General features: G+C 37.9%; 4 protein-coding genes and 1 long non-coding RNA gene across 8 annotated transcripts in view; 2 read left to right on the forward strand and 3 right to left on the reverse strand.

Annotated features, from left to right (window-relative positions):
* LOC133650989 (stromal interaction molecule 1-like) overlaps positions 1–12,966 on the reverse strand; it is a 34,812-nt gene extending 21,846 nt beyond the window's left edge. The window contains exons 1-3 of one of the 2 annotated variants that reach the window (XM_062048824.1): positions 12,619–12,966; positions 1,526–1,654; positions 1,076–1,216 (exon numbers count right to left, since the gene is read on the reverse strand). In XM_062048824.1, the coding sequence (XP_061904808.1) occupies positions 1,076–1,214 (139 nt within the window). In that variant the 5' untranslated portion in view covers positions 1,215–1,216; positions 1,526–1,654; positions 12,619–12,966. Of the gene's footprint in view, positions 1–1,075; positions 1,217–1,525; positions 1,658–12,618 lie in introns of both variants that reach the window. The other variant, XM_062048823.1, reaches the window with a different exon arrangement.
* Positions 2,833–14,327, forward strand: rhogb (ras homolog family member Gb). The gene is made up of 5 exons (XM_062048830.1): positions 2,833–2,915; positions 10,114–10,169; positions 10,267–10,426; positions 12,635–12,805; positions 12,897–14,327. Exons 3-5 carry the CDS (start codon positions 10,298–10,300, stop codon positions 13,170–13,172), a joined length of 576 nt encoding a protein of 191 aa, XP_061904814.1. The 5' UTR covers positions 2,833–2,915; positions 10,114–10,169; positions 10,267–10,297; the 3' UTR covers positions 13,173–14,327.
* pgap2 (post-GPI attachment to proteins 2) lies at positions 13,781–18,639 on the reverse strand. 2 transcript variants are annotated; one of them, XM_062048829.1, is made up of 6 exons: positions 18,330–18,639; positions 17,507–17,675; positions 17,177–17,426; positions 16,801–16,907; positions 16,543–16,651; positions 13,781–14,770 (listed from the first exon to the last, which is right to left on the reverse strand). In XM_062048829.1, exons 2-6 carry the CDS (start codon positions 17,672–17,674, stop codon positions 14,640–14,642), a joined length of 765 nt encoding a protein of 254 aa, XP_061904813.1. In that variant the 5' UTR covers position 17,675; positions 18,330–18,639; the 3' UTR covers positions 13,781–14,639. The 2 variants fall into 2 exon arrangements, with proteins under 2 accessions (XP_061904813.1, XP_061904812.1); XM_062048828.1 differs by lacking the exon at positions 18,330–18,639 and adding an exon at positions 18,220–18,329.
* Positions 18,640–19,503: 864 nt separating this feature from the next.
* Positions 19,504–25,781, forward strand: timd4 (T cell immunoglobulin and mucin domain containing 4). 2 transcript variants are annotated; one of them, XM_062048826.1, is made up of 8 exons: positions 19,504–19,663; positions 19,765–19,943; positions 20,210–20,372; positions 20,453–20,539; positions 22,037–22,119; positions 22,198–22,309; positions 22,386–22,419; positions 25,582–25,781. In XM_062048826.1, exons 1-8 carry the CDS (start codon positions 19,588–19,590, stop codon positions 25,664–25,666), a joined length of 819 nt encoding a protein of 272 aa, XP_061904810.1. In that variant the 5' UTR covers positions 19,504–19,587; the 3' UTR covers positions 25,667–25,781. The 2 variants fall into 2 exon arrangements, with proteins under 2 accessions (XP_061904810.1, XP_061904811.1); XM_062048827.1 differs by lacking the exon at positions 22,386–22,419 and having other exon boundaries at positions 25,582–25,762.
* On the reverse strand, positions 19,555–22,256 carry LOC133650993 (uncharacterized). Its single transcript, XR_009826348.1, has 3 exons — positions 22,137–22,256; positions 20,225–20,356; positions 19,555–19,956 (listed from the first exon to the last, which is right to left on the reverse strand). It is a non-coding gene; the product is annotated as an uncharacterized LOC133650993 (long non-coding RNA).
* Positions 25,782–26,201: the final 420 nt, after the last annotated feature.

The raw sequence follows: 26,201 nt of genomic DNA on the forward strand, positions 1-26,201 counted from the left end.
GCAAAATAATCATGATTATTATTTTTGCCATAATCGTCCTGCCCTACATCAAATCAACAACTTTTTTATAAAATTGTGCAATTTAAGCTTCAACAATTACACAAAAAGAAGCATCTATTACGCTAGACAAGTGCACATGTAAAGAGCTAGTCCACATGGCCATCAAGCGAGTATGTCACAAAAAAGTAAGGGAACGTGGGGTATGGAGAGACAGGTGAAGCAGCAGCAGAGTTTAGAGGATTAACATCAGCAGCTCGGGGGATAAAAATAAAGAAACCCAAAGATGAAGGTCACGTCAAAGTCAGTGTTCATATAACAATGACAAATTAATTATGTTTACAGTTTGATAGTATTTTACAAGCAATATTTTTTATTTTCTTTCATTAAAAAAAAAGCCAAACAGAAATATTTTTGCCAACAATAAACGTTGAAAATATGTTCACTACCCAACGTTATCTACTCAAAATATACCAAAATGTATAGAATAATGCTCATCAAAAACAACCCCATCTGCTTTACTTAAAAAGGGAGTCTATTTCTGTCACGGAGTTTCCTTCCTGTGATGCTATCATGATGCTAATACGCGGAAGCTGCGGTTGCAGCTAACTGCTCGCTGTCAGCGATAACATTTTTAATTTATACATTCATGTGACAATATTCCATTATATGCTTACATTTTGTCAAATATAGTTGTTTTTTTTCATGTTAATGTTGGTAACAATAAACTCACTCAAGTCACCACAACTCTTCTAGTCCTGAACTGCTGCACACAAAAGGATGAACATTTGTTAAAAGGTACACCCCTACTTTGTCGCATGTGCTACAATTTTTTTTGGACAAACACACCACATGGGGGCGCTGTTATTATACCCCAGAATTTGACTGGCTTGAAATTTCTCCCCTAGCCCAATGCATTGTTACTTCAGAGTGTTCCTCCGAATTACCACACAATTCGGTACACACCTTTTAGGGAATACAAGCACACATTTGAGCAAAAATTGTTTCAAAAACTTGGCCGCCATCAAGCAAAATGTCTGGGCATGGGCGGAATTTGGCAACGTAGCTTGTTCCTTACCTGAGTTAGTGTTGGCGTTGGAATGGTGATGTTGGTGGTCCGGATGGGGGTGCTCGCCTTTGTCCGGTCCGCCATGAGCGCTGACACTCAGGACATTCAGGACGTGCACACACACCAGCCACAAACACACACCCTCCATGTCTGGGGGGATTGACAGGAAGCTTGTTATGATTATTTTAGTTACAAACATCACCAACTGTATTGTTTAAAATAAACTTTTTTTTTAAATTCAAGTGTTAAAATAACTAACGGAGAGCCAGAAAAACATGTAGCATGTGAAAGATCAAGAGAAAACCCCCAACATCAACATCTTTCATTTCCTCATGAGAGTAGTTTTTGCTGGAGGTCAGAGGTCAGGAAGCTGTTGGGCTTCAACATCAACATTCCTTGTGAAAATAAATAAATAGATACTTGCAGAGAAAGGCGTTGAAACTGAACGGAATTACTTACACGGGCAATGTTGTCTCCTCTTTTTAATCCATTGGGATCATCAGATCAGGTGTGATCGATCAGGCGAGAAGAACTCAGTTTGTTCCTCACTTCTTCTACGCCAGCAGACTCTAAGTCAAAGTGAAACAACTGCTGAGAAAGAAAAAAAAAAAAAAAAGGCGGGTCTCTATATGAGTTTTTACAAGTGTAGGCCCGCCTGTGTTGCATTCACGGACCCTCACCAAAAAGATTTTGAGGCAACTCATTGAGAATTTGGATACCTTCCCTAAAAAAATCATACAATGTAGAAAGAGGACGTTACGCCGCTCATCCGAGTAGGCTTCATCAGTTCGTGATTAGTCAGATCTAGTCCTAGATTTGACCAATCTAAGTCTATGAGCACGAACTGATGAGGCCTACTCAGATGAGCGGTGAAACGTCTTTTAAGACAAACCAAACAGTGCAGTTGTGATCAATTGAATGCCATGAGAGGACAATGGCCTGGATGAATGAGAACATTCATAGACATATAACATACATATACATTGGTTCTTAAACTTTTTACACCAAGTACCTTAGTTTTTGCTACTTCCGCTTACCATGAGTAATCTTTGTACAATTATTCCATATGTATTTTTTTTCTGAAAACATTTTATTTCTAGCCAAAAAAAAACAAAAAAACAGCAGTCTCTCATATTTTACTAGATAGAGTCAACATACCACCAGTGGGGCCCGTACAACAGTTTGGGGATCAATGTTGAATTCTGCTATTATTGGTTACTTTACTTTAAAACATGTTGGGGGTTTTTTTGTTTGTAAAAAAAACACAACTACAAAAACATTCAAAAAGACTTCTACATTAAATGTCTCCTACTTTGTGTCATGGTTCTGTAATTTCCGACAGACGCAGTGACTGAAAGGCACCACTTAAATAGTCGAGCAGTAAGGGTTTGCCCTCTAGTGGTCAAACACTGGAACGGCAAGTCGGAGCAGCAGGAGAACATTACAGTATTACTAACAAAAATACCACCCTGACTAAATCAGCAGGACTTTGGGATGTTTTACAATTAATTACGTTTTTATTACATATTTTGTTAAGTGCTGAAATATAGCCAAATAAGACTTAGACTTAGACATTAGAAGCCAATTTGTCCTAATAGCATTACAGCACAATGTAATGGCTATTAGGACAAATGCATGATGCATTCAACTGTCAACCTATCTAAGTCTTCACTTGACTAAAATGCAAGTACACACACACACACATACACACACACACAAGGGCCGACAGTAAACTTCCTCTTCCTCCTGCTGCTGTTTTCATGCTCCACCCATCCACACACACGCACACACACACACACTGAGCAGAAGGACACAGAACAGTGTGATCGGACAGGACCACTAGTGACCGGTAAGTAGATGGTTTTCATCTCTTATAAGATCATTCCTAATGTTTTAGTGTGCATTTGTTGCTACTTTTTGTTTGGATTCTGAATGCATTTCTTGCAAATAACAATGACAAAACACTTCAACAAAGTGCAGTTATATGAAATAAACACAAAGTTGTCATGACAAAAACTTGCAAATAAAATAATTACCTACTGAAATGACTCATTATCATCCCAATATACTGTTAGTAACGATTCTGATTTTTGTCCAGCTGTATTAAAGGGGAGACCCATTAGTGTTATATAATTTCAATATACAGTAAATAGTAGTAGGGTTAAAACAGTATAAAGTAGTGCAAAACTGAAGATAGCAGTAACAAATAGCATTATTTATGAAATTACAGCATTTGATTGTTGCTGTTTGTGGTTCCATTTTTGTCTCATACACAACCTGATGGCATCCTTAGTTAGTCCTAATATCATTGACTAATTTGCTTTGGCATTTTTCCTTGTTTCCCGTGTGTCAATCAAATTTGGCGGTCAAACATCAGACAGACGCTGGCCTAAAAGAGTGCAGTGGACAAACCCTTCCTGCTTCAGTGTCAACACACACAACCGTTAGTTCCTCTTCTGTCCGAGCGCCCATGAGAGGCACGATTGTTAGCAAGATGACATATTGTAAATATGGACAACTTTCTCGCGCCCTCACTCAACTGGACTTCACTCTGGGACACTTTCTCCAGGCCAGTGGTTCTTAACCTCGTTGGAGGTACCGAACCCCACCAGTTTCATATGCGCATTCACCGAACCCTTCTCTAGTGAAAAATAAAATGTTTTTTTCTTAATTTAATATTAATTTATAAATAATAATCATGAAATGATGTTATTATATTTAAGAAATACTAATAAAGATATATTTTACAAACAGAAAGTTACAGGAATGTACACATGATCCCATGTTTACATCTCATTGTGCAACATGTGAATGTTTTAGTGGGAACTAAATGCGATATCTGAAAGGGGTACAAATTATTTCCAAAGCAGGATCCCCACCCAGACATACAATACTAGTGCACTGCTCATGAAAAATATAATTAAATATTATATATATATATATATATATATATATATATATATATATATATATATATATATATATATATATATATATATATATAAATATTATATATATAAAATAATTTTTGTTATTGTCATTGTAAGTGGGCCAAAACACTTATATTAGAAAATAATCTCATTGAAATGACTGCTGTCATAATAAAACATTTAACTTGTTATTTAGTCAGGTTTGGGACAGGTGTGCTGCAGGTGTGGCCACAGTGCATGTGCACGTCTGACGTCGCTCACATGTGCTCCACATGAATGCTCAAGGAGTTTTTACGTTTGCTCACGCATATGGAAAATTAGAGGGAACATTGTTTGGGGGTATCCATAATACGTCGATAGGGAGAAGTTTTTATTTACACGATTAGTCGGGTGTGTCTTGACCTCTGCGGCGGAGGATCCGCCGAACCCCTGAGGCCGACTCACCGAACCCCTAGGGTTTGATCGAACCCAGGTTAAGAACCACTGCTCTAGGCCAATCACTGAGAAAAAAAAATGTTGAAATGCTTCAAACGACATGCTAGCATACGTAATCATAATTCCAAAAACGGTCAAGGACTTTGTTGGTGCTCCTGTAAAGACGCTTTATGGCTGTCATGTTTTTCAACCAATCTTGCTTAAATTTGACACACATGTGCTTGTCAGTCCGCTTAATGTGCGTACCAAGTTTTGCAGGGATTTAGCAATAAACGTTTCAGTTACAGTGGTTCGTTTTGTAAGGCGTATTGAGTTGTGCGAGAAATTTCAAGTCCATCTCATTTATGGGGTGCAAATTTCTCTCTGAAGGTAAGTTGTTTTATCTACCTGTAGTTATGACATTAATTATCATCACAGAAACAAAACATGATCCATATCTATCAGTGCAGTTTCACCATGGATGCTAACAGTTAGCATACATATTTAGAACAATGAAAATTAGCTAAATTGTGGGCAAAAACTTCCACAAAAAACTAGCTACTGAGAATTACTTGTATTTTGTAATACTTAAATCCACTTTTAAGTCCGCTGACAAATTTCTCTTCAGTCACATTCGGGGTTTCTTCTTTTTTCGCAAGAAAAGATGACACGGCCATGGAAATGACAACGTTGCACTATATCGGAAAAGTTCCCGTCAGGTCTTCAGCCAGAGAGCGATGCAGTTCCTCAACAGGTCAGGAGACTTGAAGCCAGCATATTAAGTAAAAATAGAGACCACAGCTGACCAGAAGGAAGTTAGCGTTTCTATGTTCTTTCCGTATGACGCACACATCAAGTAACATCATGAAGTTAATTGAAAACAAAGATTGCGCTTCAAAACCAATAATTGTGGTGTGGTGTGAACTTGACATTCTAAACCATCACTCTGAATTTAAGATGATTAAAATAAAAGTACTTTTTTTTTTTACACTTGATTAACAATGAGGTCACTTCCCGCTGCTGCAGTGTGCTGATATTCTTTCTTCTTCCTCTTTTACCACCCTTAAAATAGTTCCTCTTCTGCTTACAATAATTTGTCTGTTGTCATGTTCCAGTTCTCTGTATATAATCTATTTTCTTAAAAACACAACTGGAAACCAATTCACGCACGTCATGCCTGCAATACCCCTCACTTAGAAGTCAAACGTCTCCTCTGAGTTAATTTCGAAACTAGACCACAAGGACTCTTTGCTTCATAAACGCTTCCTTTTTTCGTCAACGATACGTTCACGTTTCAACATTATGTTTCAACACGTCATTATTCAACTTCATCAATAGATGTCACCATGTTTTTAACACCCTGTGGACATTCAATTGTAATGATCTTCAAAGTCAAACAAGACAAAAGTCCATAAGTTATTGAAAGGTGTAAAAACATTTTGAATTCCTATTTTTTGCTCACATTTCTCAAACAACTTCAGTCCTAAAGAAAAATATCAAACATGTTTTTTTTTTAATTTAATTCTGACTCTTTTTGAAGGCCTTTTGATAAGATGTTACTGTTTTAAATGAGTAAAATAACTCAGAAATTTGCATAACATACTAAACTTTTTTACCCGGGGGCCACATTGGGTTGAAAAAATATGCATATATATATATATATATATATATATATATATATATATATATATATATATATATATTAGGGCTGCAACTAACGATTAATTTGATCATCGATTAATCTGTCGATTATTACTTCGATTAATCGATTAATAATCGGATAAAAGAGACAAACTACATTTCTATCCTTTCCAGTATTTTATTGAAAAAAAACCAGCATACTGTCACCATACTTATTTTGATTATTGTTTCTCAGCTGTTTGTACATGTTGCAGTTTATAAAAAAAATTAAAAAAATAAAATAAAAAATTGCCTATATATATATATATATATATATATATATATATATATATATATATATATATATATATATATATATATATATATATATATATATATATATATATATATATATATATATATATATATATATATATATATATATATATATATATATATATATATATATATATATGTCCGGCTGTGAAAAACATTTAATATTTTCAAATATTTAATTAAGTCATGAACAAATAAGGCAACAAGAGAGGTATTCCACACTTATCTTTTGTAAAGTAAATCTGTACAGTATATATGGGCATCTACATCAACAATATGATTGCCCTTAGCGGCTGGACAAGACAGATTAAAAAGTTGTATTTATATTTATTTTTTAAATATATATATATATATATATATATATATATATATATATATATATATATATATATATATATATATATATATATATATATATATATATATATATATATATATATATATATATATATATTTTTTTTTTTTTTACTTGGGACGTCCAGGAGGCTGGATTGTTGACGCTGGTGGGGCAGATCTAGTCCGTGGGCCTTAGTTTGTGGACCGCTGGGTTACAAAAAAAATACATATATATATATACATATATTTTTGATTAGAATTAGTTGTTTTATGCCTTTTGAAAAATTAGGGACTTACACTGTAGGTGAATCTCCCAAAAATTTAATATCATGCAAAAGTCCATTCATGTCAGCAATTCAACTGTAAATGTGAAACTAATATGGGATATCAACTTATTACATCCAAAGTGAGATATGTCAAGATGTAATGACCATGGCTTAGTTTTTGAAAACCCAAAATTTTCTGAGATTTTCATAAGCGGTAAACCATTATCATAAAAATTATATCAAAAGAAGGCATGAAATATCTTGAGTTGCGTGTTATGAGCCATGCCATACATTAGTTTCACCCTGTAAATCTAATTGCTAGAATAAACAAACCTTTGCACGATATTCTAAATTTTTGAGTTTCACCTACAGTATATATGTCCTGTTGGGCTATGGTGTATTGTTAAATAACTGCCAGTGTATCGTACACGTGTAAACGAATCGGACATTGAAATTTTAAAAATTCAACAAAAACTTTCTTGGGAAAAATCATGTACAATTATGTAACAACACAAAATATGGCCAAAATACAGCAAATATTTACCAAGAAGGAAACAAGTCAGCCTTTGTCCCCTGAGGGTTAAAAGAGTTTAAAAAATGCATTCCATATTTGTTTGTCTATTCGCAAGGTAGCAGGCTAATTCCTGGTTGATGGAGGACAGATCGGGGCGCCGTACCAGCAAAAGGCAGTGAATAATATTAAACATCAATATTATAAAAAACAACATTTATGTTTCAAGTTAAGCTGAACCTTAGGAGGCAATAAAAATAACTTCTATAGAGAAAATAAGCCAAACGAAGCAGAGTGGGTGGAACTAATAAGTACTGTAGCACACAACCCTGTGGAGCGTCCACATTAGAGAGTACTAGGGAAACAAGAACTTTTAAGACTCCACAGTATGGTTCATCGGTTTATGTGACTTGGTGGGTGCTGCTGTCTTGGTTAGCAATGTCGCTCAAATGTACTCGGAGAAATAGCACAGTGTGTGGTTGGTTCTTAACTTTTTGGGAAACCATTAATTTGACTTAAGTAGATGGTGCACAAGCAACTGATTGGGATACGGCATTTATTAGAGTGGAGAGGCACTATTTGACAACATGTTTTCCTGCCTGTGCTTTTGTTTTGTGTAAAATGATTTCCCTTTAACTGGTGCATGACAACATTTTTTGGTGACTAAAGAGCGGGGGTGGGCAGGCATTTTGGCAGCCTGGTGGATGAAGCTACGCCAGCAGGGTGGAGTCCGTTCAGACGTTCTGGTATCTTTTCTCACAAGGCCGAGGAAGCAGTTTTGTTGAAGTTACATGTCACTTCAGCGCATGTTATCAAACATACTGAAAACCCTATTAAATAATTGTAGAAGACTGTTTTTTCACATAATAAAACGTGCCAGATGAGAGGTTCTGGCTTGCAGCAGGAGTGAGATCAGCATACCTCCACCCAGAGAGCGAGAAAGAGTGAGGCAAGGGTGGGGTCACATCCCCGGAGTCTGGGCCGAGCCGCATTCTCACAGTTTGTATTTCATTCTTGGCACAGAGTCCGCTGGAATAATATGATCACTTTCTGCATGCGAACTATGCACATAACCAAATATTTCAATACAATTCAGCAAAAGTGAATAATAAAGCAGCGTCTGTGATTGAGTGATTATTTTGAATTGGGATTGCACTTTTTTTTTTTTTTGCCTATCATTCACAATCCTTATGTAATCCCTTTTTTTTTTAATGCATTCTAATTTGTAATATATGGCATGTACAAGGTGGCTAACAATGCAGGTAATGGGAGTAATCTATTGTGCCCATAAAGCCCTCTAAAAAACATTTAAAAAACGCCAACTATACCCAATTTACATCCTGTGACCTGAATATTAGCCAAGTACTGCATTAGCTGTATATTTTTTTATAAGCACTAACGCCAAGGAACTACTTTTAGTGGCACTGTGACCATATAGAGAGGTAACTAGTTAATGCTGCTATATTGACATACTGAGTCGGTGAGCAGCTGTATTGCCTCCGGGTTAGTAAAAGTTTGTGCAAAATTATACATCATGCCTCTCACTTGTATAGTAAAAGGTTGTGGCCATAAACTGAGAAGTTGCTTGCCTTTGAAATTTAACTTAGACCCGAAGATGGCAAGAAAGATACAAAAAGATGATCATCGCCGGCTGTGTTTTTTTTTTTGTTTTTTTTAAACCTCAGTGATGATTATGATTAATTGGGGGGGCGGTATAGCTCGGTTGGTAGAGTGGCCGTGCCAGCAACTTGAGGGTTGCAGGTTCGATCCCCGCTTCCGCCATCCTGCCGTTGTGTCGTTGGGCAAGACACTTTACCCACCTGCTCCCAGTGTCACCCACACTGGTTTAAATGTAACTTAGATATTGGGTTTCAATATGTAAAGCGCTTTGAGTCACTAGAGAAAAAGCGCTATATAAATATAATTCACTTCACTTCAATTCTTCATCTAAACTGAAAATATAAACATCCCATCAGTCTGCATTCCAGTGAGAGCAGACATTGTACAGAAGTGATTGTTTTATTATGTGCGTAGTTTTTATGTCCTGTTTCGCACTTAGCAATACCGCTACATGTTAGATTTGTTTATAACTCAGCTTCTAAAGCCTGTTCATCCTCCTTATATTTAGGCTAAAAATATAAGGTTCTGCATCATCATTTGTCCCAAAAGAAGTCGTTGTTGGCTCTGATAAAGTCTGTCATTAGTAGTTGTAGGAAATAGCAAACGTGACGCTTCTGAAATTAATGCGCTGCCGTATGTTTAAAATGGGCAAAATTTGTAAATGTTACATGTTATTATGAATGTGCCTGTTACTAAATTATATATACATTCACAGCGCATATATAAAACATTGATGGAGGTACAGTATATTGGATGGTTTTTAGAGGTCTTTATAGGCGAAATAGAGCGAATCCTATTGCCTCCGTTGTTAGCTGACCTTTGCTAGCGTTTATTTATGAGTTAGAATCCATAAAGAAAAGCATGTGTTTTTGTCTTACATAAGGATAGTAGAATGATAGACACAATTTCCCAAAAATTAAGTTCCCCTTTAAGCTTTGCTGTGTTTATAGGGAACTTTCACCAGCAAATTGGAACTGACAAGGACCTATTCTTCTCTTTTCTCCCTGCTCTCAGGAGCCAGACGATGGGACGTAATGAGTCTCTGAACAATTGATCCAATCAGGCGGAAGGTAACCAGACGAAGACGAGTCCTACTCTTGTCTACTGTTACTATGCGAAAATTAACATTACTTGGAACAAAGCAGGCTCATGTTGGACATGTTGCAGGTTTCTGAAGAGGACGGGGTCGGAGGTCATCATGCAAACAGTAAAGTGTGTGGTTGTGGGCGATGGCGCTGTGGGGAAGACTTGCCTACTCATCTCCTACACCACTGGAGCCTTTCCTAAAGAGTACATCCCCACTGTGTTTGACAACTACAGCAGCCAGGTGTGCGCATGCCAATCATCCCTTATCAGCTCAGTATGGAAACGATATAGTAAAAACTATGCACATATGTACACAACTCATGAGCTTAATGTTCTGTGGCGTAGCTTTTATCTCAGAGCACTTTTATCTCAAATCAACTTTGCCAATGAAATTAATTGAAATCAATTGGTTCTTGCCACCTCCAAAAAGCACAAATGTATCATGTAACATGCCTTTTAAAAGAATAACAAACTTTTACATTAAAAAATACTGTATAAAACAATACAATAGAATGTAGTACAGACAACTACACATGTTTTATGAAGTAAAATAATTGGAGTTGTTAAAATTGATTAATCACAAAAATTATCGCATTAATAATGAACACACCTACATTAATTATGCAATTTATTTTGACTGTACAAGCTTTTTTACTTTAACCGCATTATGGTCAGTGATCAGATCAATGCATAGATCAGTACAAAAATGAGTGACGAGACTACGACTGGTGTGCTCGTTGACAAATTTCACTCGAAAATACAGCCTGAAAGAACTTTAGGTACAACTGTTACCAAGTTTTGTACTAATAAATGACATGTATTCAAGTAAAATCACCAAAATGATTCCCGGGCGCGGCACCGCTGCTGCCCACTGCTCCCCACTGCTCCCCTCACCTCCCAGGGGGTGAACAAGGGGATGGGTCAAATGCAGAGGACAAATTTCACCACACCTAGTGTGTGTGTGACAATCATTGGTACTTTAACTTTAACTTAAAATGTTTAAAAACATTACTCGATGACATTCTGACGATAAAAATTGCATTTGTGTACAAATATTGGGGTCTTTGGAAAAAAATTAATATGCCAGCGAGTAATCACCTGTGAATAATCATGATTAATCCAAACTCCAAAATGTAATTAATCTGATTAAAAACAATAATTTCACAGCCCTAATAAAACAATACAATAGAATGTCGTACTAACAACTACAGTCGTTTTATGAAGTATACTAATGTACAGCATTTACCTTGAAGAGTGGAATTACACATGATCTTTTTCAAGTTGCTTCTCCATCAGCAGCTTTTCCATTTTTTCATGGATCATGAGTATCCCTCATTTAGAGATTATTTTAACATCCTTGGGTGGCGTTAGATTTATTCTGCTTCCGTATTATGCAGACTAGCTCGAATTGCTTAGCCAAGTTGGTGACACACACTGTCATGTTTTAATGATTTCTTGCTTTAATTCAATACATAGCATCCGCTTTATCTTCTCAGCACTGTCCATCCCACTCACCTTCTCTCTTACTGTGCTTGGAAAACAAAGTTATGTTGATATCTAACTGCCGGAGCTGCTACATTTTTCGAGACTTTTAATCTTTTTTAAAAACACACTTATTTGCGCTGGAATTTAAAACAAGCTGAGCTGGACATTTTTATGGACATTTTTATCGATACATTTTTATATTTTAATGCATAGCCTTTATTTCATTTCATTTATAGTGCTTATTTTGTTCAGTATGTGTACTCTTATTTTAGTTTTCACCATGTTATTGATTGGTGTGTTTAGCTGTATTTTATGAATAGAACTTTGGAGTAGTAGTGGCTGCTTTAAAATTGTGCTATATAACTAAATAAACCTTAAATATGTAAGGTAAGACCAGATATTTTGGGCGAATCTAACAGGGTTCACCGTGACACGTGCTACAACAACCAATGGCGGGGAGTATTAGTATATACCTAAACAAGGCCTTATTTCAGAAGTTTTTAAAACTTGTTATATATATAAAGATAATTGTTTTACTATATTAATAATTTTGAGTGCATGAGAAAGTGGAAAGGAAAACATAGATGGTCATTCATTAACAAGTATAATTTACGTTCAACTTTTTAAAGTGCATGCAGATGAAGATAAATCTGCTTGATGCTGACCACGCATGATACCTTAAAATGCAGCTACTGCCATCTTGTTTTAGGAATTAGTTTACCGGTAGTTTATTTCAAACATGCATACAGTTATAATATAGTACATCACATATTGCGTGGTTGATTAACAAAATACTTTAGGAGGTTGCCTACAGCCACAGACATTTTTTTGACCCAACTCTAATGAGGGACTCCAGCTGTTACTTGTCGTTGTAGCTCACACATCCACCGATTATATTGAAAACTGGATGGTTCATTTAATAGAGGTGTAATTGTTGCATATACTTACTGTGTGGTGCGTTCAGGTGACAGTGGACAGTAGAATCATCAGCCTGAACCTGTGGGACACGGCAGGCCAAGAGGAGTATGACCGCCTGCGGACGCTGTCCTATCCGCAGACCCACGTCTTCATCATCTGCTTCTCCATCTCAAGCCCCGCCTCCTACGAGAATGTCAAACACAAATGGCATCCTGAGGTCAGGCTGTGTTAGCGAAAAGGGGCGTGTCCGTTTGATTGACGTTTAATGACTTAGTGCTGCGTTTACTTACATTGTCACGTGTCCACAGGTGTCACACCATTGCCCCGGCGTCCCCATCCTCTTAGTGGGCACCAAGAGCGACCTTCGAAACAACGCCGAGATCCTGAGGAAGCTAAAGGAGCAGAACCAGGCGCCCGTCACTCATCACCAGGGCTCCGCACTCGCCCGGCAGATCCAGGCCGTCCGCTACCTCGAGTGCTCCGCCCTCAACCAGGACGGCATTAAGGACGTGTTCGCAGAGGCCGTGAGGGCCTTTCTCAACCCAGAGCCCGTCGGCGGCAAGAAGTTTTGCGTGCTGCTCTAGGACCAAAGCGCCGACTGGCTTGAATTAGGCTGATTTGAGCTTTAAAGACTTGATTTTATTGTTTAAAATTGTGATGATTTCGGTTTTAAGTTTAAAAATTATTATTATTTTTTTTTTTTAAATGGTATGGACCTTCCTCCTCATTCAATTAATTGAATTAAAACTGAAAAAGGAGAATGCAAATTGTAACTTCCATAACATATTTGGTAACTTAGCTGTTAAAGCAGATAAGGGAAAAACATTTAAACAAAAATATTTCCATCCATCCATCCATTTTCTACCGCTTGTCCCTTTCGGGGTCTTTCTGGAGCCTATCTCAGCTGCATTCAGGCGTAAGGCGGGGTACACCCTGGACAAGTCGGCACCTCATCACAGGGCCAACACAGATAGACAGACAACATTCACACTCACATTTACACACTAGGGCCAATTTAGTGTTGCCAATCAGCCAATCCCCAGGTGCATGTCTTTGGAGGTGGGAGGAAGCCGGAGTACCCGAAGGGAACCCACGCAGTCATGGGGAGAACATGCAAACTCCACACAGAAAGATCTGCCTATACAAAAATATTTCATTACATAAAAATAATACAACTTAATAGACTTTATAATATAATTTTAATTAAATGTTATAAGAAAAGAAAATCCCAGAAGAAAGTAACCCAATTAGTCGAGGGGGATGATTTGTTTTTGATTACCGATCAAAAATGATATTCAATAGTATAGTTATATAGGTTAAATAAAATTGTAAACAAATGATTCAGATGTAACAATTTATCTCAGATTTTCTTTGATTGTCCAAAGATGTGAAAGCAGACGGAATGAATCAACAACAGCAACATTTCCTGCAGAGGCCTTGAGGAGGAAACGTCTTTAGAAGCAAATCGGACATGCGGTAGCGTGAATTGTCCGCTCTCTCAGGATGTCGCCTTCTCCCTCACAACGTCTCCTAAAGAGGCCGGAGGTCGCTTCCTCTTCCTGTCTGCCGATTCTCTGGACTTTCTCTCCAGTCGCCGATGAGATGTCAGAGTTCATTTTTTACAGCGCCGAAGGGAATATACCAATGGTGGCCACTAGGGCCGCTGCTTGGTAACGTGACACATTGAAGGTTGTTTTCATGTTAAATAAATTGTGCACAGGATTTGAGCGTGACTTTTCTTTTTTTGTGAATGTGAAGACATTTGATCATACTGTTTTACTCTTTGTGTCATTTTTACATTCACATTCTGTAGATTTGAAAATTTTAGGTTCTCCACGTTAAGGACGTTTGGATAAACAAGCACTTCCTCTGTTTTTGACTGCTAAAAAAGAAAAATATAACAACTTAACACTTCATTGGCAGTACAAGGGCTGTTGGAATGTTGTGGTTTAGTCCGCACTTCTCTCTTCCTCTTTTTTTTCTTTTCTTTTTTTTTTTTTAAAAGGGGTTCACAGTCAAAAACGTGTTTTTAAAAAGAGTCCACTGTCGTTTCAGTATCGTTTGTCTTCAGGCGTTGGGGCCACCATGACCATGTGGTTTCCTAAGTCCCAGTGCACCATGCCGTGGAAGGCCATGTTGGAGAAGACCACCAGGTACTCGCAGAAAGCAAACAGCGTGTAGACTGGGGATGGCAGAGATGCAGTGTCAATGAAGTGGCGGGGTTTTTGGCTATGGGAGGAGACTTTCCGAAACATACAAAGACATACCAGTGCTGATTTTAAACATTCTTACAGTGCATTTAACATATTATGAGCAGTGGTGTCGCACCAAATTCTGGGTCCTCACACACAAACCTCCTAAAAGGCCCTCCATTCCACCCGAAACCCAATGTTTCCGCCCCATACACACACACATGGTATGTTCACATGCACTAAAAAATGATCTATGTAAACCTTAATTAGGTTATTGACTTCTTAAAGATAGGATTAACATACCTAGATAAACACCCCTGAATAAGTTGGTGTTGTTTGAACGTGCGGCGGACCGACAGCGGGCAATACTGTTTGAAAAAAAAAATTATATAATATATATTTATTTTACAAATGCAATATAAAGTGGCCAGAATATGAATTTAAATAACCATGTAAAATGTAATTATTCACTTATCACGATTATACAGTAAGTATGTCAAGTTTCACATTTACCTTTACTTTAGAGCGGAGGTCTTCCAGGCCGAGGACCCCCAAACTAAAGAAGAGACAGAGCGGGGACCCCTGACCTGTACATAGCAAGCTGGCAACTAATGCGCTAATCGCTGGCTAAAAACTAGTGTTGCTAATCGCCTGCAGGCACTAGAGCGCTGATTGCTTGCTATCTTAAATGCTACCATGAATATAATAATATAAGTATTTATTCATGTTTTTATTTTAAACCAGCAGGGTGGCCATTCCACAAGCAATTATAAACTAATGTGTATTTAAAGGTATATACATTTTGTGGGTGAATTGCAGTGAAAATACAAATAGTTATATTTTAGAAAAACTCTAAATCAACATAAAATTTCACGACACCCATCCTGTACCTCTGTGGACCCCCTAGGGGTTGTGGAACTCCTGTTGAAGACCTCTGCTTTAGAGTGAAGTAGAGATTATCTGATACACATTGGATCATCATCGATGGATAATATGAATCATAATAATAGGTCATGATTATTATGATTATATTATTATTAGAGCATCTCCTGGGAGTTAAGTCTTTCTCTGCCTTTAAAAACCAACTATACTTCTATTTGTAACTTTAATCAAGGGTCCTTGAACGCACCACAGTTATGTGCAATGAGGTGCAAAAGGGAAATGTGTACATAACTTTCTCCTATGCTGCCACAGATATATTTATATTTTACCTTTCTTCTATCACCTCATCTTTGTTCCAAAATACTGGTGGTGTGAATGTAATAAAAGTGAGCTTTGATGACGTTATGACATTGGAGTTGAGTCAAGTGTTTTAAGTTAGGTTTGCCGCTATTCAAGTGAAACAACCCATTTGCATTTTTGTATGTAGGTATAGTTTTAGATATTAGATTCAAGTAACCTTATTATTGAACTTTCACGGCTACATTAATTTTATATGAATATTTATGACGTTTTTTTTTTTTTTTATAACTTACATATTTAAATGGCAGAAAAAAACCTTCAAACTTTACCAAAGTGCAGGGGCCTCGGTACAACATAATCACTTAGATCATGTACAGTTAATCTCTCACTAAAGATAAGGAACTGGACTGTACAGTTGCTGTTGCTTTTTAAGGTTTCTGATCAGCTGGAACAGCACTTGAATATAAATGATTTATAGTTAACTGTAGAATTGTTTGACCCAAAAGTGAGGAACATATGTCTTTCTGTCTAACCGTACCTACATATTTGTATGGACTTTGCCAAAACACAATGTTCTCACCTCCGGTCTCGCAGTGCTTATTGTGGCGTCTGAAGAAGTATGCAGCCGCCACACAGCAGCTTACGTTGAACAGGAACAGGCGCAGCTTCCACTTGTACGACGTCGCCTCCTGACATGAAAACAAAGTGTTCCATCATCATCACAGCGAAAATAAAGCAAACTGCTTCTTTTCTGTGACATAATGTTTACTAATCAAGTACTGAATCACAATAGTAGTCATCCAAGGGGTATTTGTATCTAACAATGAGTTGACATTACCTCTGGGTTTACATAGTGCTTCTTGATGACATGCCACAGTCGGCATGTTATGAGCATGTGCAGCAGTGAGCTCACAATGAAAACGAAGAAGGCATATTTGTGAACAGCTGCAAAAGAAAAAGAAAACAAAGCTATTAGTGATGATACGTAAACATCTTTAAATCAGTACAGAAACTATGCATGGGCTTAATATTATCATTACATACATACATTATTATGCAGTGTACATCCCTATTTGAGTGCACTACTTGGTCACAACCAGTAGGCACCCTTTTCATTTAGTCTCGAGTGGTTTGTGGTTAAAAGAACGACACTAAAGTTACAGTGTTCAATTCAAATACGCAAACTATGGGATAAGAAAGTGTATTTTACTCACTGTAGTCTTCTGTGGATGCCACGTACGTGAGCAGCAGCAAGGCAGAGTTTTCAGTGAGGTTGCATAACAACGCCAGCCCGCTCAGGATCAGCTCAGGAAGCTTTTCGGCAAAGCGGCTCCGGTAGAAGCTAAAATAGGAGGCGGCCATCAGGTATCGGGGCGCAGAGTGCAAACCGATGCAGCAGCGCCAGATGTAGCGTTCTGGTATGCGGCTGATAGCGCCACTGATGGACGGGAGGTAGTTGGACACCTGGCGGGAAGAGACGAGACGCTCAGGTAGCGCACACAGTACGAAACACGGCGCTTTTTAACAGTTTAAACTAAACTCACATGGCAGTGTGTGTATATGGCATCTTCAAAATGATACACCAAAGAAATAAAGAGGGAGACAACAAGTCCAGTAATAGGAAGCACAAGTGTCCCGATGGTAAAGGAGGTGTAGGGTAGCCGGATAAGGGGCCGGTCCCGGTCCAGGCTTACGTACGGGCCCTGAAGCATCCTGAATTATTGGATATAAGGAGGAATTATTAGACATCCTCTGTAGGTGACTCTGCTATAATTAGACAATTGCTATATTCGCATTATCTGAATGGCCACTTATTAGTGATATTTTGACAATTAAATTAATTTTAATTCACCATTTTTTTTAGGGAAGTAAAGTACATGTTAGGTTTACTCAAGGAAGTGGACAAATACAGAAGATTACATCTTCACAACTACAGAACTATTAAAAAGACACAACACAAAAACAATTTGCTGTCAGGAAAGTAGTAATGGCATCAACAATCAACACAGCATCGATAAATTCAGCAATACATGAATTTTTGGATCATTTACCAAAAAGCGATTGCTGAATTTGTAACTAGAAATTACTCATACATTGTGCAATTACCTTATTTAATTTACCTATCCATGGCTTATTCACCAATCATTGTATTATCTCTTTAATATCATATCTAGCCATTTGTTCACATTGTTAATTTTGTCTTCAAAACAGGAAGTACACCATATCATACCAAAATCAGTAACAGAACAAATATTACCGTCTGTTAATGGCCATAACCCGATCACGTGACATCACGTTCTGACGTTTACCTGCTAACGGCGACCCGAAACGATGCGAATATCGCCCTAAAAGACGGCCAACACTCACCTTTACTGCTCTCTCGGCTTGCTATCCCAGTGCATTCTTTTAACCTGTGATATAATCTATTTAGCTACATAGCTAGCTAAACTACATACGGGCAAGCAACAACACAGAATGCAGATTATAACCAGTTAGACGGTTTAAATATAATCTTTGGACTTCCTAGCAACCGGTCGGATTAGTTTGGTGTCAATGACACGCTAAAAAGTCACTCTTTTTCGTTTTTTGTGTGTGTGGCATATCTACTACAGACTGTAAAAGTTCACGATAGCAATCGATGTTTATTTCGGGAGCAGCTTCCGACTTGGAACTTCAAAATAAAAGCACATGTGTGCCTTCTACGGAAATGAATTAGAGGATGATCATAATCATCTGTTTTCCCCTTTATGATGTATCTCTATGACCCTATCTGTTAGTTATATGTTCTGTGTCTTGTCCGTTTCATTCTAATGCCACTTTTTCACATCACAAGGCTATTTAGCTCAGCTTATTTCGTTACAACTTGTTCACACAAAATCATTTCTGAGTGCGTTCTGGGTCTGTCATGTTAAAATGTCGTCAAGAGATAAAACAGTGAAGTGAAAGAGGGGACATTTGGGTCGAATAATGGAGTAGATTGTGCATCTGCGACGTCGCCACACAGCCAGCCATTGAATGCATGTGTGTGCATGTGTGTGCATGTGTGTGCGTGTGTGTGTGTGCGTTTGCCTGCAGAAACACAAAGTCCTTTTGTACGCCGGATTTCCTTCTATCACTTTAGTTCATTAATTTCTGTAATCAACTGCAGTATTATTTCTCTTCAGATTTTAGACTGTGAACAACAAAAAAGATATCATGTAAAATCAAGTACATTTAAAAGTGCAAAACAAACAATGGGGCAGAAACCAAACACAATGATGTATACATATGACTAAAGTTATCATCTTTTTCTCCATACATCATGATATGAAAAAGACTCAAGTAAAATAATTCACTGGAAAATGGGATTAATATTTTATGTATTTTTGTGTAAAGAATCTACAAAAAAGTGAACGCATGCTGTATCATACATTTCATTTGAGCTTAACATATAATCATATTTGGCATTTTATTAATTAACATAAAGGGTGACAACACACACAGCCGACATTCAGAATGGAATCAATGAAGTCTTTATTATTGTCTGTCACACACACACACACACACACACACACCCTCACGAAGCGCGGCCAGTGTGCGTCGGTGTGTGTCGGCGTGCGTCATTTATGACCACACACACATCAGGATGGCCTCGGCGTTGCCTCGCTGCCATTGTACCCCTCAGAGTCAGACCTTCGCCGCCGTGTTCCTCCTCATGTCAGGTGAGACGCCGACTGATGACACCACTATGTACACAAATACGACATGTAAACCTACTGTACATTGGCATGCATTATTTTGGTAAACTTTGCGGCCTGGTCAGGTGGCCGTTTGGTTCCGGCCTCCTGTTTCAGAGTGACTGAAGGGGGCGTGGCTTCCCTGTCCTGCGAGTACTCGGTGCAGCGTTTTGGCTTGAGTCGGGTCTGCTGGGGTCGCGGCTGCGGGACCCTGTGGTGCAGCAACATCCTCATCCAGACGGATGAAAACGGCGTCATCTCTGAGGTCAGCGATTCTGCTAAAAAAAAATTTAAAAACTCAAATTTCCATCATGCACGCTTGTTGCTAGGCAGAATTTGTGGGGCACAGTCATTGGTGCCCTATACTGTAGACCAATTTAAACAAAATGTCTTATAAAGCAAAGACCAAGAAGAAACAGGAGGTAACAAAAATACCCACAACAATTATTGACTCTGTGTTGAATATAAAATGATTATCTTGTAAAAGACGGCGTAAACGGTATGAAAGAGGCTTGACTTTGACTCGTGCAGGCGGAAGACCGGTACCGATTGACAGGAGACGTCCTGGAGGGACAGATGGACTTGGACATCCTTCACGTGCGGCGGACCGACAGTGGGCCGTACTGCTGCAGGGTGGACATCGACGGGCTCTTCAATGACAAGAAGGTGATCATGAACCTGCGGGTGGTCAAAAGTGAGTATTTTCTTTGCCAATGGAAAACACTGCATACACTCAGATTGTTAACACTTTTTTGGGGGCGGGGGGGTTGTCAGCTTCAATCAACAGCCCGACGACAACGTCGCCAACAACAACCATAGCGACGACAACAACTCAACTTACTGAGGCGACGACTTGGAGAGGTGTATCATTTCCTGACAACTATATTGGTCTATACTATGTTAGAAACTATAACGGGACTGTCAGGGAACCTTGAGGGACGCCAGTGTGATTTGAGTAATCCATAGGGCTCAGACTTTCTATCCAGTCAGGTGTTTTTCTTATATGATTTATAATACCTCGTTTTTTTTAGGAATCCGTCCCAAAAGGTCAGACAAACTGTAACAAAACCCTAAGAATACATGTAAATCCAATTCATCTTTCAAAACATCAACACAAAACAGATTTTGAAGAGAATCATTGTGTTTAACATGCAGAAAACAATGTAAAATACATTAATTCTGGCGACCGAGCTTCCAGTTTTTACTGTAAAATCTACGGTCAGCGTTTGTACAGTGCATTACTGTAAATGGAAAACAGAACAGTACCACTGATGTTTTTAAGGTAAAATTCTGGCAACTGAACTGACAATTTTTAAATCTACTGACTTCTTTTTTTTTTTTTTTTACAGTGCATTACTGTTAATGGAATTCATTTGCCATTGTTACTTTTATGGTAAAATTATGGAGACTGAGCTACTAGTTTTTTTAATTGTAAAACTTTATTTACAGTGCATTACTTTAAATGGAAAAACTGTACCACTGTTCTTTTTACTGTAAAAGTCTAGTGAATGAGCTGGTAAGTTTTTTTTTTTTTTTTTACCCCAGATCTACAGTTGTCTTTACAGTGCATTACTGTAAAAGTTAAAACAGTAGCACTGTTATTTTTACGGTAAAATTTTGCTGACAATATCTAATCGTAAAATCTACTGACTTTTTTTTAAATGCGTGTAAATGGGAAAAACAGAACAGTACCACTGTTACTTTTATGCTAAAATTATGGAGACTGAACTGCCTTTTTTAATTTTTTACAGTAAAATCTACTAACTTATTTTTTACAGTGCATTAATGTAAATGTAAAAACGTTACCACTGTTATTTTTATGGTAACATTATGAGCTGGCAATTTACAACCATAAAATCTAATGACTTTTTTTTTTTTTTTTACAGTGGATTACTGTAAATGGAAAAACCAGTACCACTGGTATTTCTTACCGTAAAATTCTAGTGACTGAGCTGGCAGTTTTTCTCCCCTCAAATCCACAGTTGTAGCTTTTACAGTGCAGTACAGTGAATGTAAAAATGGTACCACTGTTATTTTTACAGTAAAATTCTGGTGACTGAGCTGACAATTTTGTCTATAAAACATACTATAGTTGTCTTTACAATGCATTACCGTAAATGGAAAATGGTACCACTGTTATTGTTACGGTGACATTTTGGCAACTAAGCTGCCACTTTTTTCCCGTAAAATCTACTGACTATCTTTTTTTTTTTGCACTTTATTTTCAATGATAATTTAAAAGTTAAAACATATGATGACATCTTACCAAAGACATGTGTATAAGATTTTGTGCTATTGGATATTTGTCATTAAAAAAAAACAAAAAAACTTTTCCTTCATGTCTCTTTGGGCTGGTAGAAACCAGAAATACGCTACAGTCGCCTCAGCTGGACCTTCTAAAGAGGAACAATGCAACAATGCTGCATTCCACCACCATCACTGTGAGCAACACCCTTACCTGTATTGTAAAGCCATCATTTCTGTAACTATATTGTCAGATTTTTATGCTGTTTTTTTAGGTGGTCAACCCGCCAGCATCACTCTCCCTTCAAATCAATGTTCCCGTCCTCTCTCTGTCCCTCACTGTGTTCATCATGCTGGCAGCGTTTTTGCTCTCTGTGGCCTTCAAGCGTACGTACGAATGTAAACAAGAAGTCTGCCTTCATGCAGAAAGTTATGATTATTTTATACCCTATTTCCGATGCAGGTGGGTTACACAGACCAGGTTTAAGGAGCATCTGGTGAGTAATTCCTCTTTTTAGTGTACTTTATATTAGGGCTGAAGGTTTAGCACATGAAAACGACAAAGACAGCAGTACCTCCAACATAGAATGCCCCAAAAGTGGTACAATTTAGATTTCAACAAACACTTTGAGAGATAGATTCCACAACAAATTGTTGCAATTATCGCAGCAAAACCAGCAGAATGTGAGAAACAATTCCCCAACTTGCTTGTGTTGTATTATTGACGCTGATAATTCCAGGGTTTGTGAATGCATCTCGCTCCCCGTTGAGGGTTGATTGGTGCACAATGAGGAAGTGCTGTTTTGTTGTTGTCATAGATATAACTAGTCAACGCCTCCATGGCTACCATTTCAGCAGGGGCCCCTTTCACATTTTATGCAATACAATGCGATGTGTAGTGAAAATAAACCATAACTTGCTGATTTCTCAATTGATTTTTCATGCGGTTTACATTATTGTCAGCTTCTTTTTTTTCCGGTCTTGTTACTATATGTTTACATCGGCACCAGTACAATTATTCGTACCCATCCGTATGTGTGACGCTAACTGGCAATAGTAAAGGTGTCCCAATACAACTTTTTCCACTTCTGATATGATACTGATATTGGAGCCTTGTGTATTGGCGATATTGATCCGATGCGATATCAGCACAAATCATACATACTTGTATTTTTTTGTAGTGTAGAATGTCAGAAAAGGCTTGATTAAGTGAAATTACTTAAACAGAGTATGTATGAAAAAGACTAATGTATTTATTATTACCCATTTGGAATGGACTTATGCTGTCTTTAAGTTGAAGTGGAGTAGTATTTTTTTTTGTCAACACCTAGTGGCCACAATAATTCATCGCGTTAGGGTCATGATTCAGTAAGTTGAATGATGCGGACACGTTTGTTACTGGATGCTTTCTAATATGCTTCTGTATTGGAGACTTTGCATGTGTAAGTAATTTGCAACTATAATTATTTGATACTTGTTTGTATTGACAAATATACTGTTCAATTAAGGTCACTTATGTCAAGTGTGTGCTTAGCCTACATCACAGCCTACAATGTTTACCTTTTGTAAATGACTTCACTAATATACAAGAAAAGACCAACCCCGTCTGTTTATTAGAGGACATTGTGTCTAGCTTGCGTGTTTTTTTGTGCTTAGCTGTTGTGTAGATGCTAGCTCTTCGTAGCCTACAGCCTACCAAGTCTACCTTTTGTAAATGACTTCACAAAAACACAATGAAAGACCAACCTTGTGTGCTTATTGGAGGACATTTTGTCTAGCTTGTGTGCTATTATGTGCTTAGCTGTTGTGTAGCTGCTTGCTTCTACTAGCCTACAGTAGAGCCTACCGTGTTAACATTTGTAAATTACGTCACTAAAATACAGGAAAAGACTAAGCTTGTCTGCTTATTCGAGGACATTTTGTTTAGTTGTGTGCTATTGTGTGCTTAGCTGTTGTGTAGATGCTTGCTCTTCGTAGTCTATAGCCTACCAATTATACCTTTTGTAAATGACTTCACTAAAATACAAGAAAATACCAACCTTGTGTGTTTATTGTAATACATTTAACTGCTTTCCACAAGAAAACTGTTTACATCCTAGCGATTATATCTGAGATTTTACATCCAAGCCGATATCATCCAATACTTCCTAATACTGATATCAGATATCAATATCGTATTGGGACACCCCTACTTCTTATCCTTTTCACCAGTATCCCATATGCTGATACTGTCCAGTGTCACTATCCCAATCTGCAATCTAAGGGGAAGAACAGACGCCAGACATATTAACTTGTTTTTTTGTGAAGCACGGCGCAGTTTGATGAGGTTATCACTCACTCATGTGAAATCCAGCCATTACCGTATCAGAAATACAGATATGAGCCGATGTCTACATTTTTATGCCAATATCAGCGTCGTTACTCCCTCCGAGGTCTTAATCAAGGCTCGAGTCGTTCGTTTTGCTCACAGACATTTATTTCAGCCACGCCTTCTTCACGTTACCAACGATGCCAAATATAATGCCGTCAGAACTAATAAAATTAGCAAGCAGAACTTACAATTAGTATGACATCCAATAAAATAAAACACATTGATTTCACATACATATCTGAAAGAATCATACCTCATTGGCCTCATAAACTCCAAGGGCATAAAGTTTATTTTCAACCCGAGACTCCCATTAACGTCTTCTCCATCAAACACTTGTTGTTTCATGCTGCTTCCTTAATTCCGTCACATATTAATTGTCCCCCTAACAATGTGACCAAACCGTAACAAAAAATATATTCCCCTCTCAATTTACATGGGTTTGTAACAAAAATAAAGTCAACATAAACTTGCATGAATCAACCCAATGAAATAACTTTTGAATCACATTATGTGTACAATATGAACTTATATTTATGCATTGTATGTATTTATTCTCACCAACTATGACATTATATAACAAATATACACGTTGCTTCTGTCAGCAGCTACAATCTGATATTATCGGTCATCCCTATAATAATAACTATAGTGCTCAGTAGCCTTGTGGTTTGAGTGTCCGCCCTGAGATCGGTAGGTCGTGAGTTCAAACCCCGGCCGAGTCATACCAAAGACTATAAAATGGGACCTATTACCTCCATGCTTGGCACTCAGCATCAAGGGTTGGAATTGGGGGTTAAATCACCAAAATGATTCCCGAGCGCGGCCACCGCTGCTGCTCACTACTCCCCTCACCTCCTAGGGTGTTAACATGGGGATGGGTCAAATGCAGAGAGTAATTTCACCACACCTAGTGTTTGTGTGTGACAGTCATTGGTACTTTAACTTTATATTTAACTTAACAAAAGTTGTGTACTTTTACTTTATGTTACTTCCATTGTAACATGCTAGGGCAACACGGTGACACAGTGGTTAGTGCTCATGCTTCACAGCGAGAAGGTCCTGGGTCTAATTCCCGGGGTCTTTCTGTGTGGAGTTTGCATGTGCGTGGGTTCTCTCCGGGTTCTCCGGCTTCCTCCCACCTCCGAAGACATGCACCTGGGGATAAGTTGATTGGCAACACTAAATTGGCTCTAATGTGTAAATGTGGGTGTGTTGGCCCTGCAATGAGGTGTACCCCGCCTTTCGCACCATTTTACTATTGTATGACAGAACGGCTTCTCTTTTTCAGTTTCTCCAGTGAGGAACCCCCCCACATCATCTATGAGATAAGGATGAGAAGACCAGTTCAGGAGAACATCTACACGCTAGACTAGACCTTCTCAATCACAGACTACATTTCATTCATTTTGACTATCTTGATTATTATTTGTTTGCATGATGGTTTTTTTGTGAAAAGTTGAATATGTGAATGTCAGCTGTGAATAAACTGACATGTTTCTTTTTTTAATGAAATGCGTGTGAATGAAGAGTTAGTTTAAAGAAAAACGCACACACTCACGCTCATGTTTGTACATTGTATGTGTAGCACATACAGACATGGTGTACGTACGTCCGCGGTATGTACTGTACATGAACATTCCAGAACAAACTTTTGACTGAGGATTTTCAATGTGAGTCACCTGTGAGTCACACACACCTACTAGTTGCCATCAAAACAGGAGTTGCCATCTTTTGTTGTAATGTTCAATTAGGCCGGGGATCAGCAACCCGCGGCTCTGGAGCCACATGCGGCTTTTTAGCGGCGCACTGGTGGCTCTGTTTAGTTTATTTGCCGTTTATACATTTTAAGATGTGTAGCGAAGCCTGTTTATATATATATATATATATATATATATATATATATATATA

The sequence above is a fragment of the Entelurus aequoreus genome, linkage group LG05 (assembly GCF_033978785.1).
Source record: "Entelurus aequoreus isolate RoL-2023_Sb linkage group LG05, RoL_Eaeq_v1.1, whole genome shotgun sequence".
In the NCBI taxonomy this organism is placed as follows: domain Eukaryota; kingdom Metazoa; phylum Chordata; class Actinopteri; order Syngnathiformes; family Syngnathidae; genus Entelurus; species Entelurus aequoreus.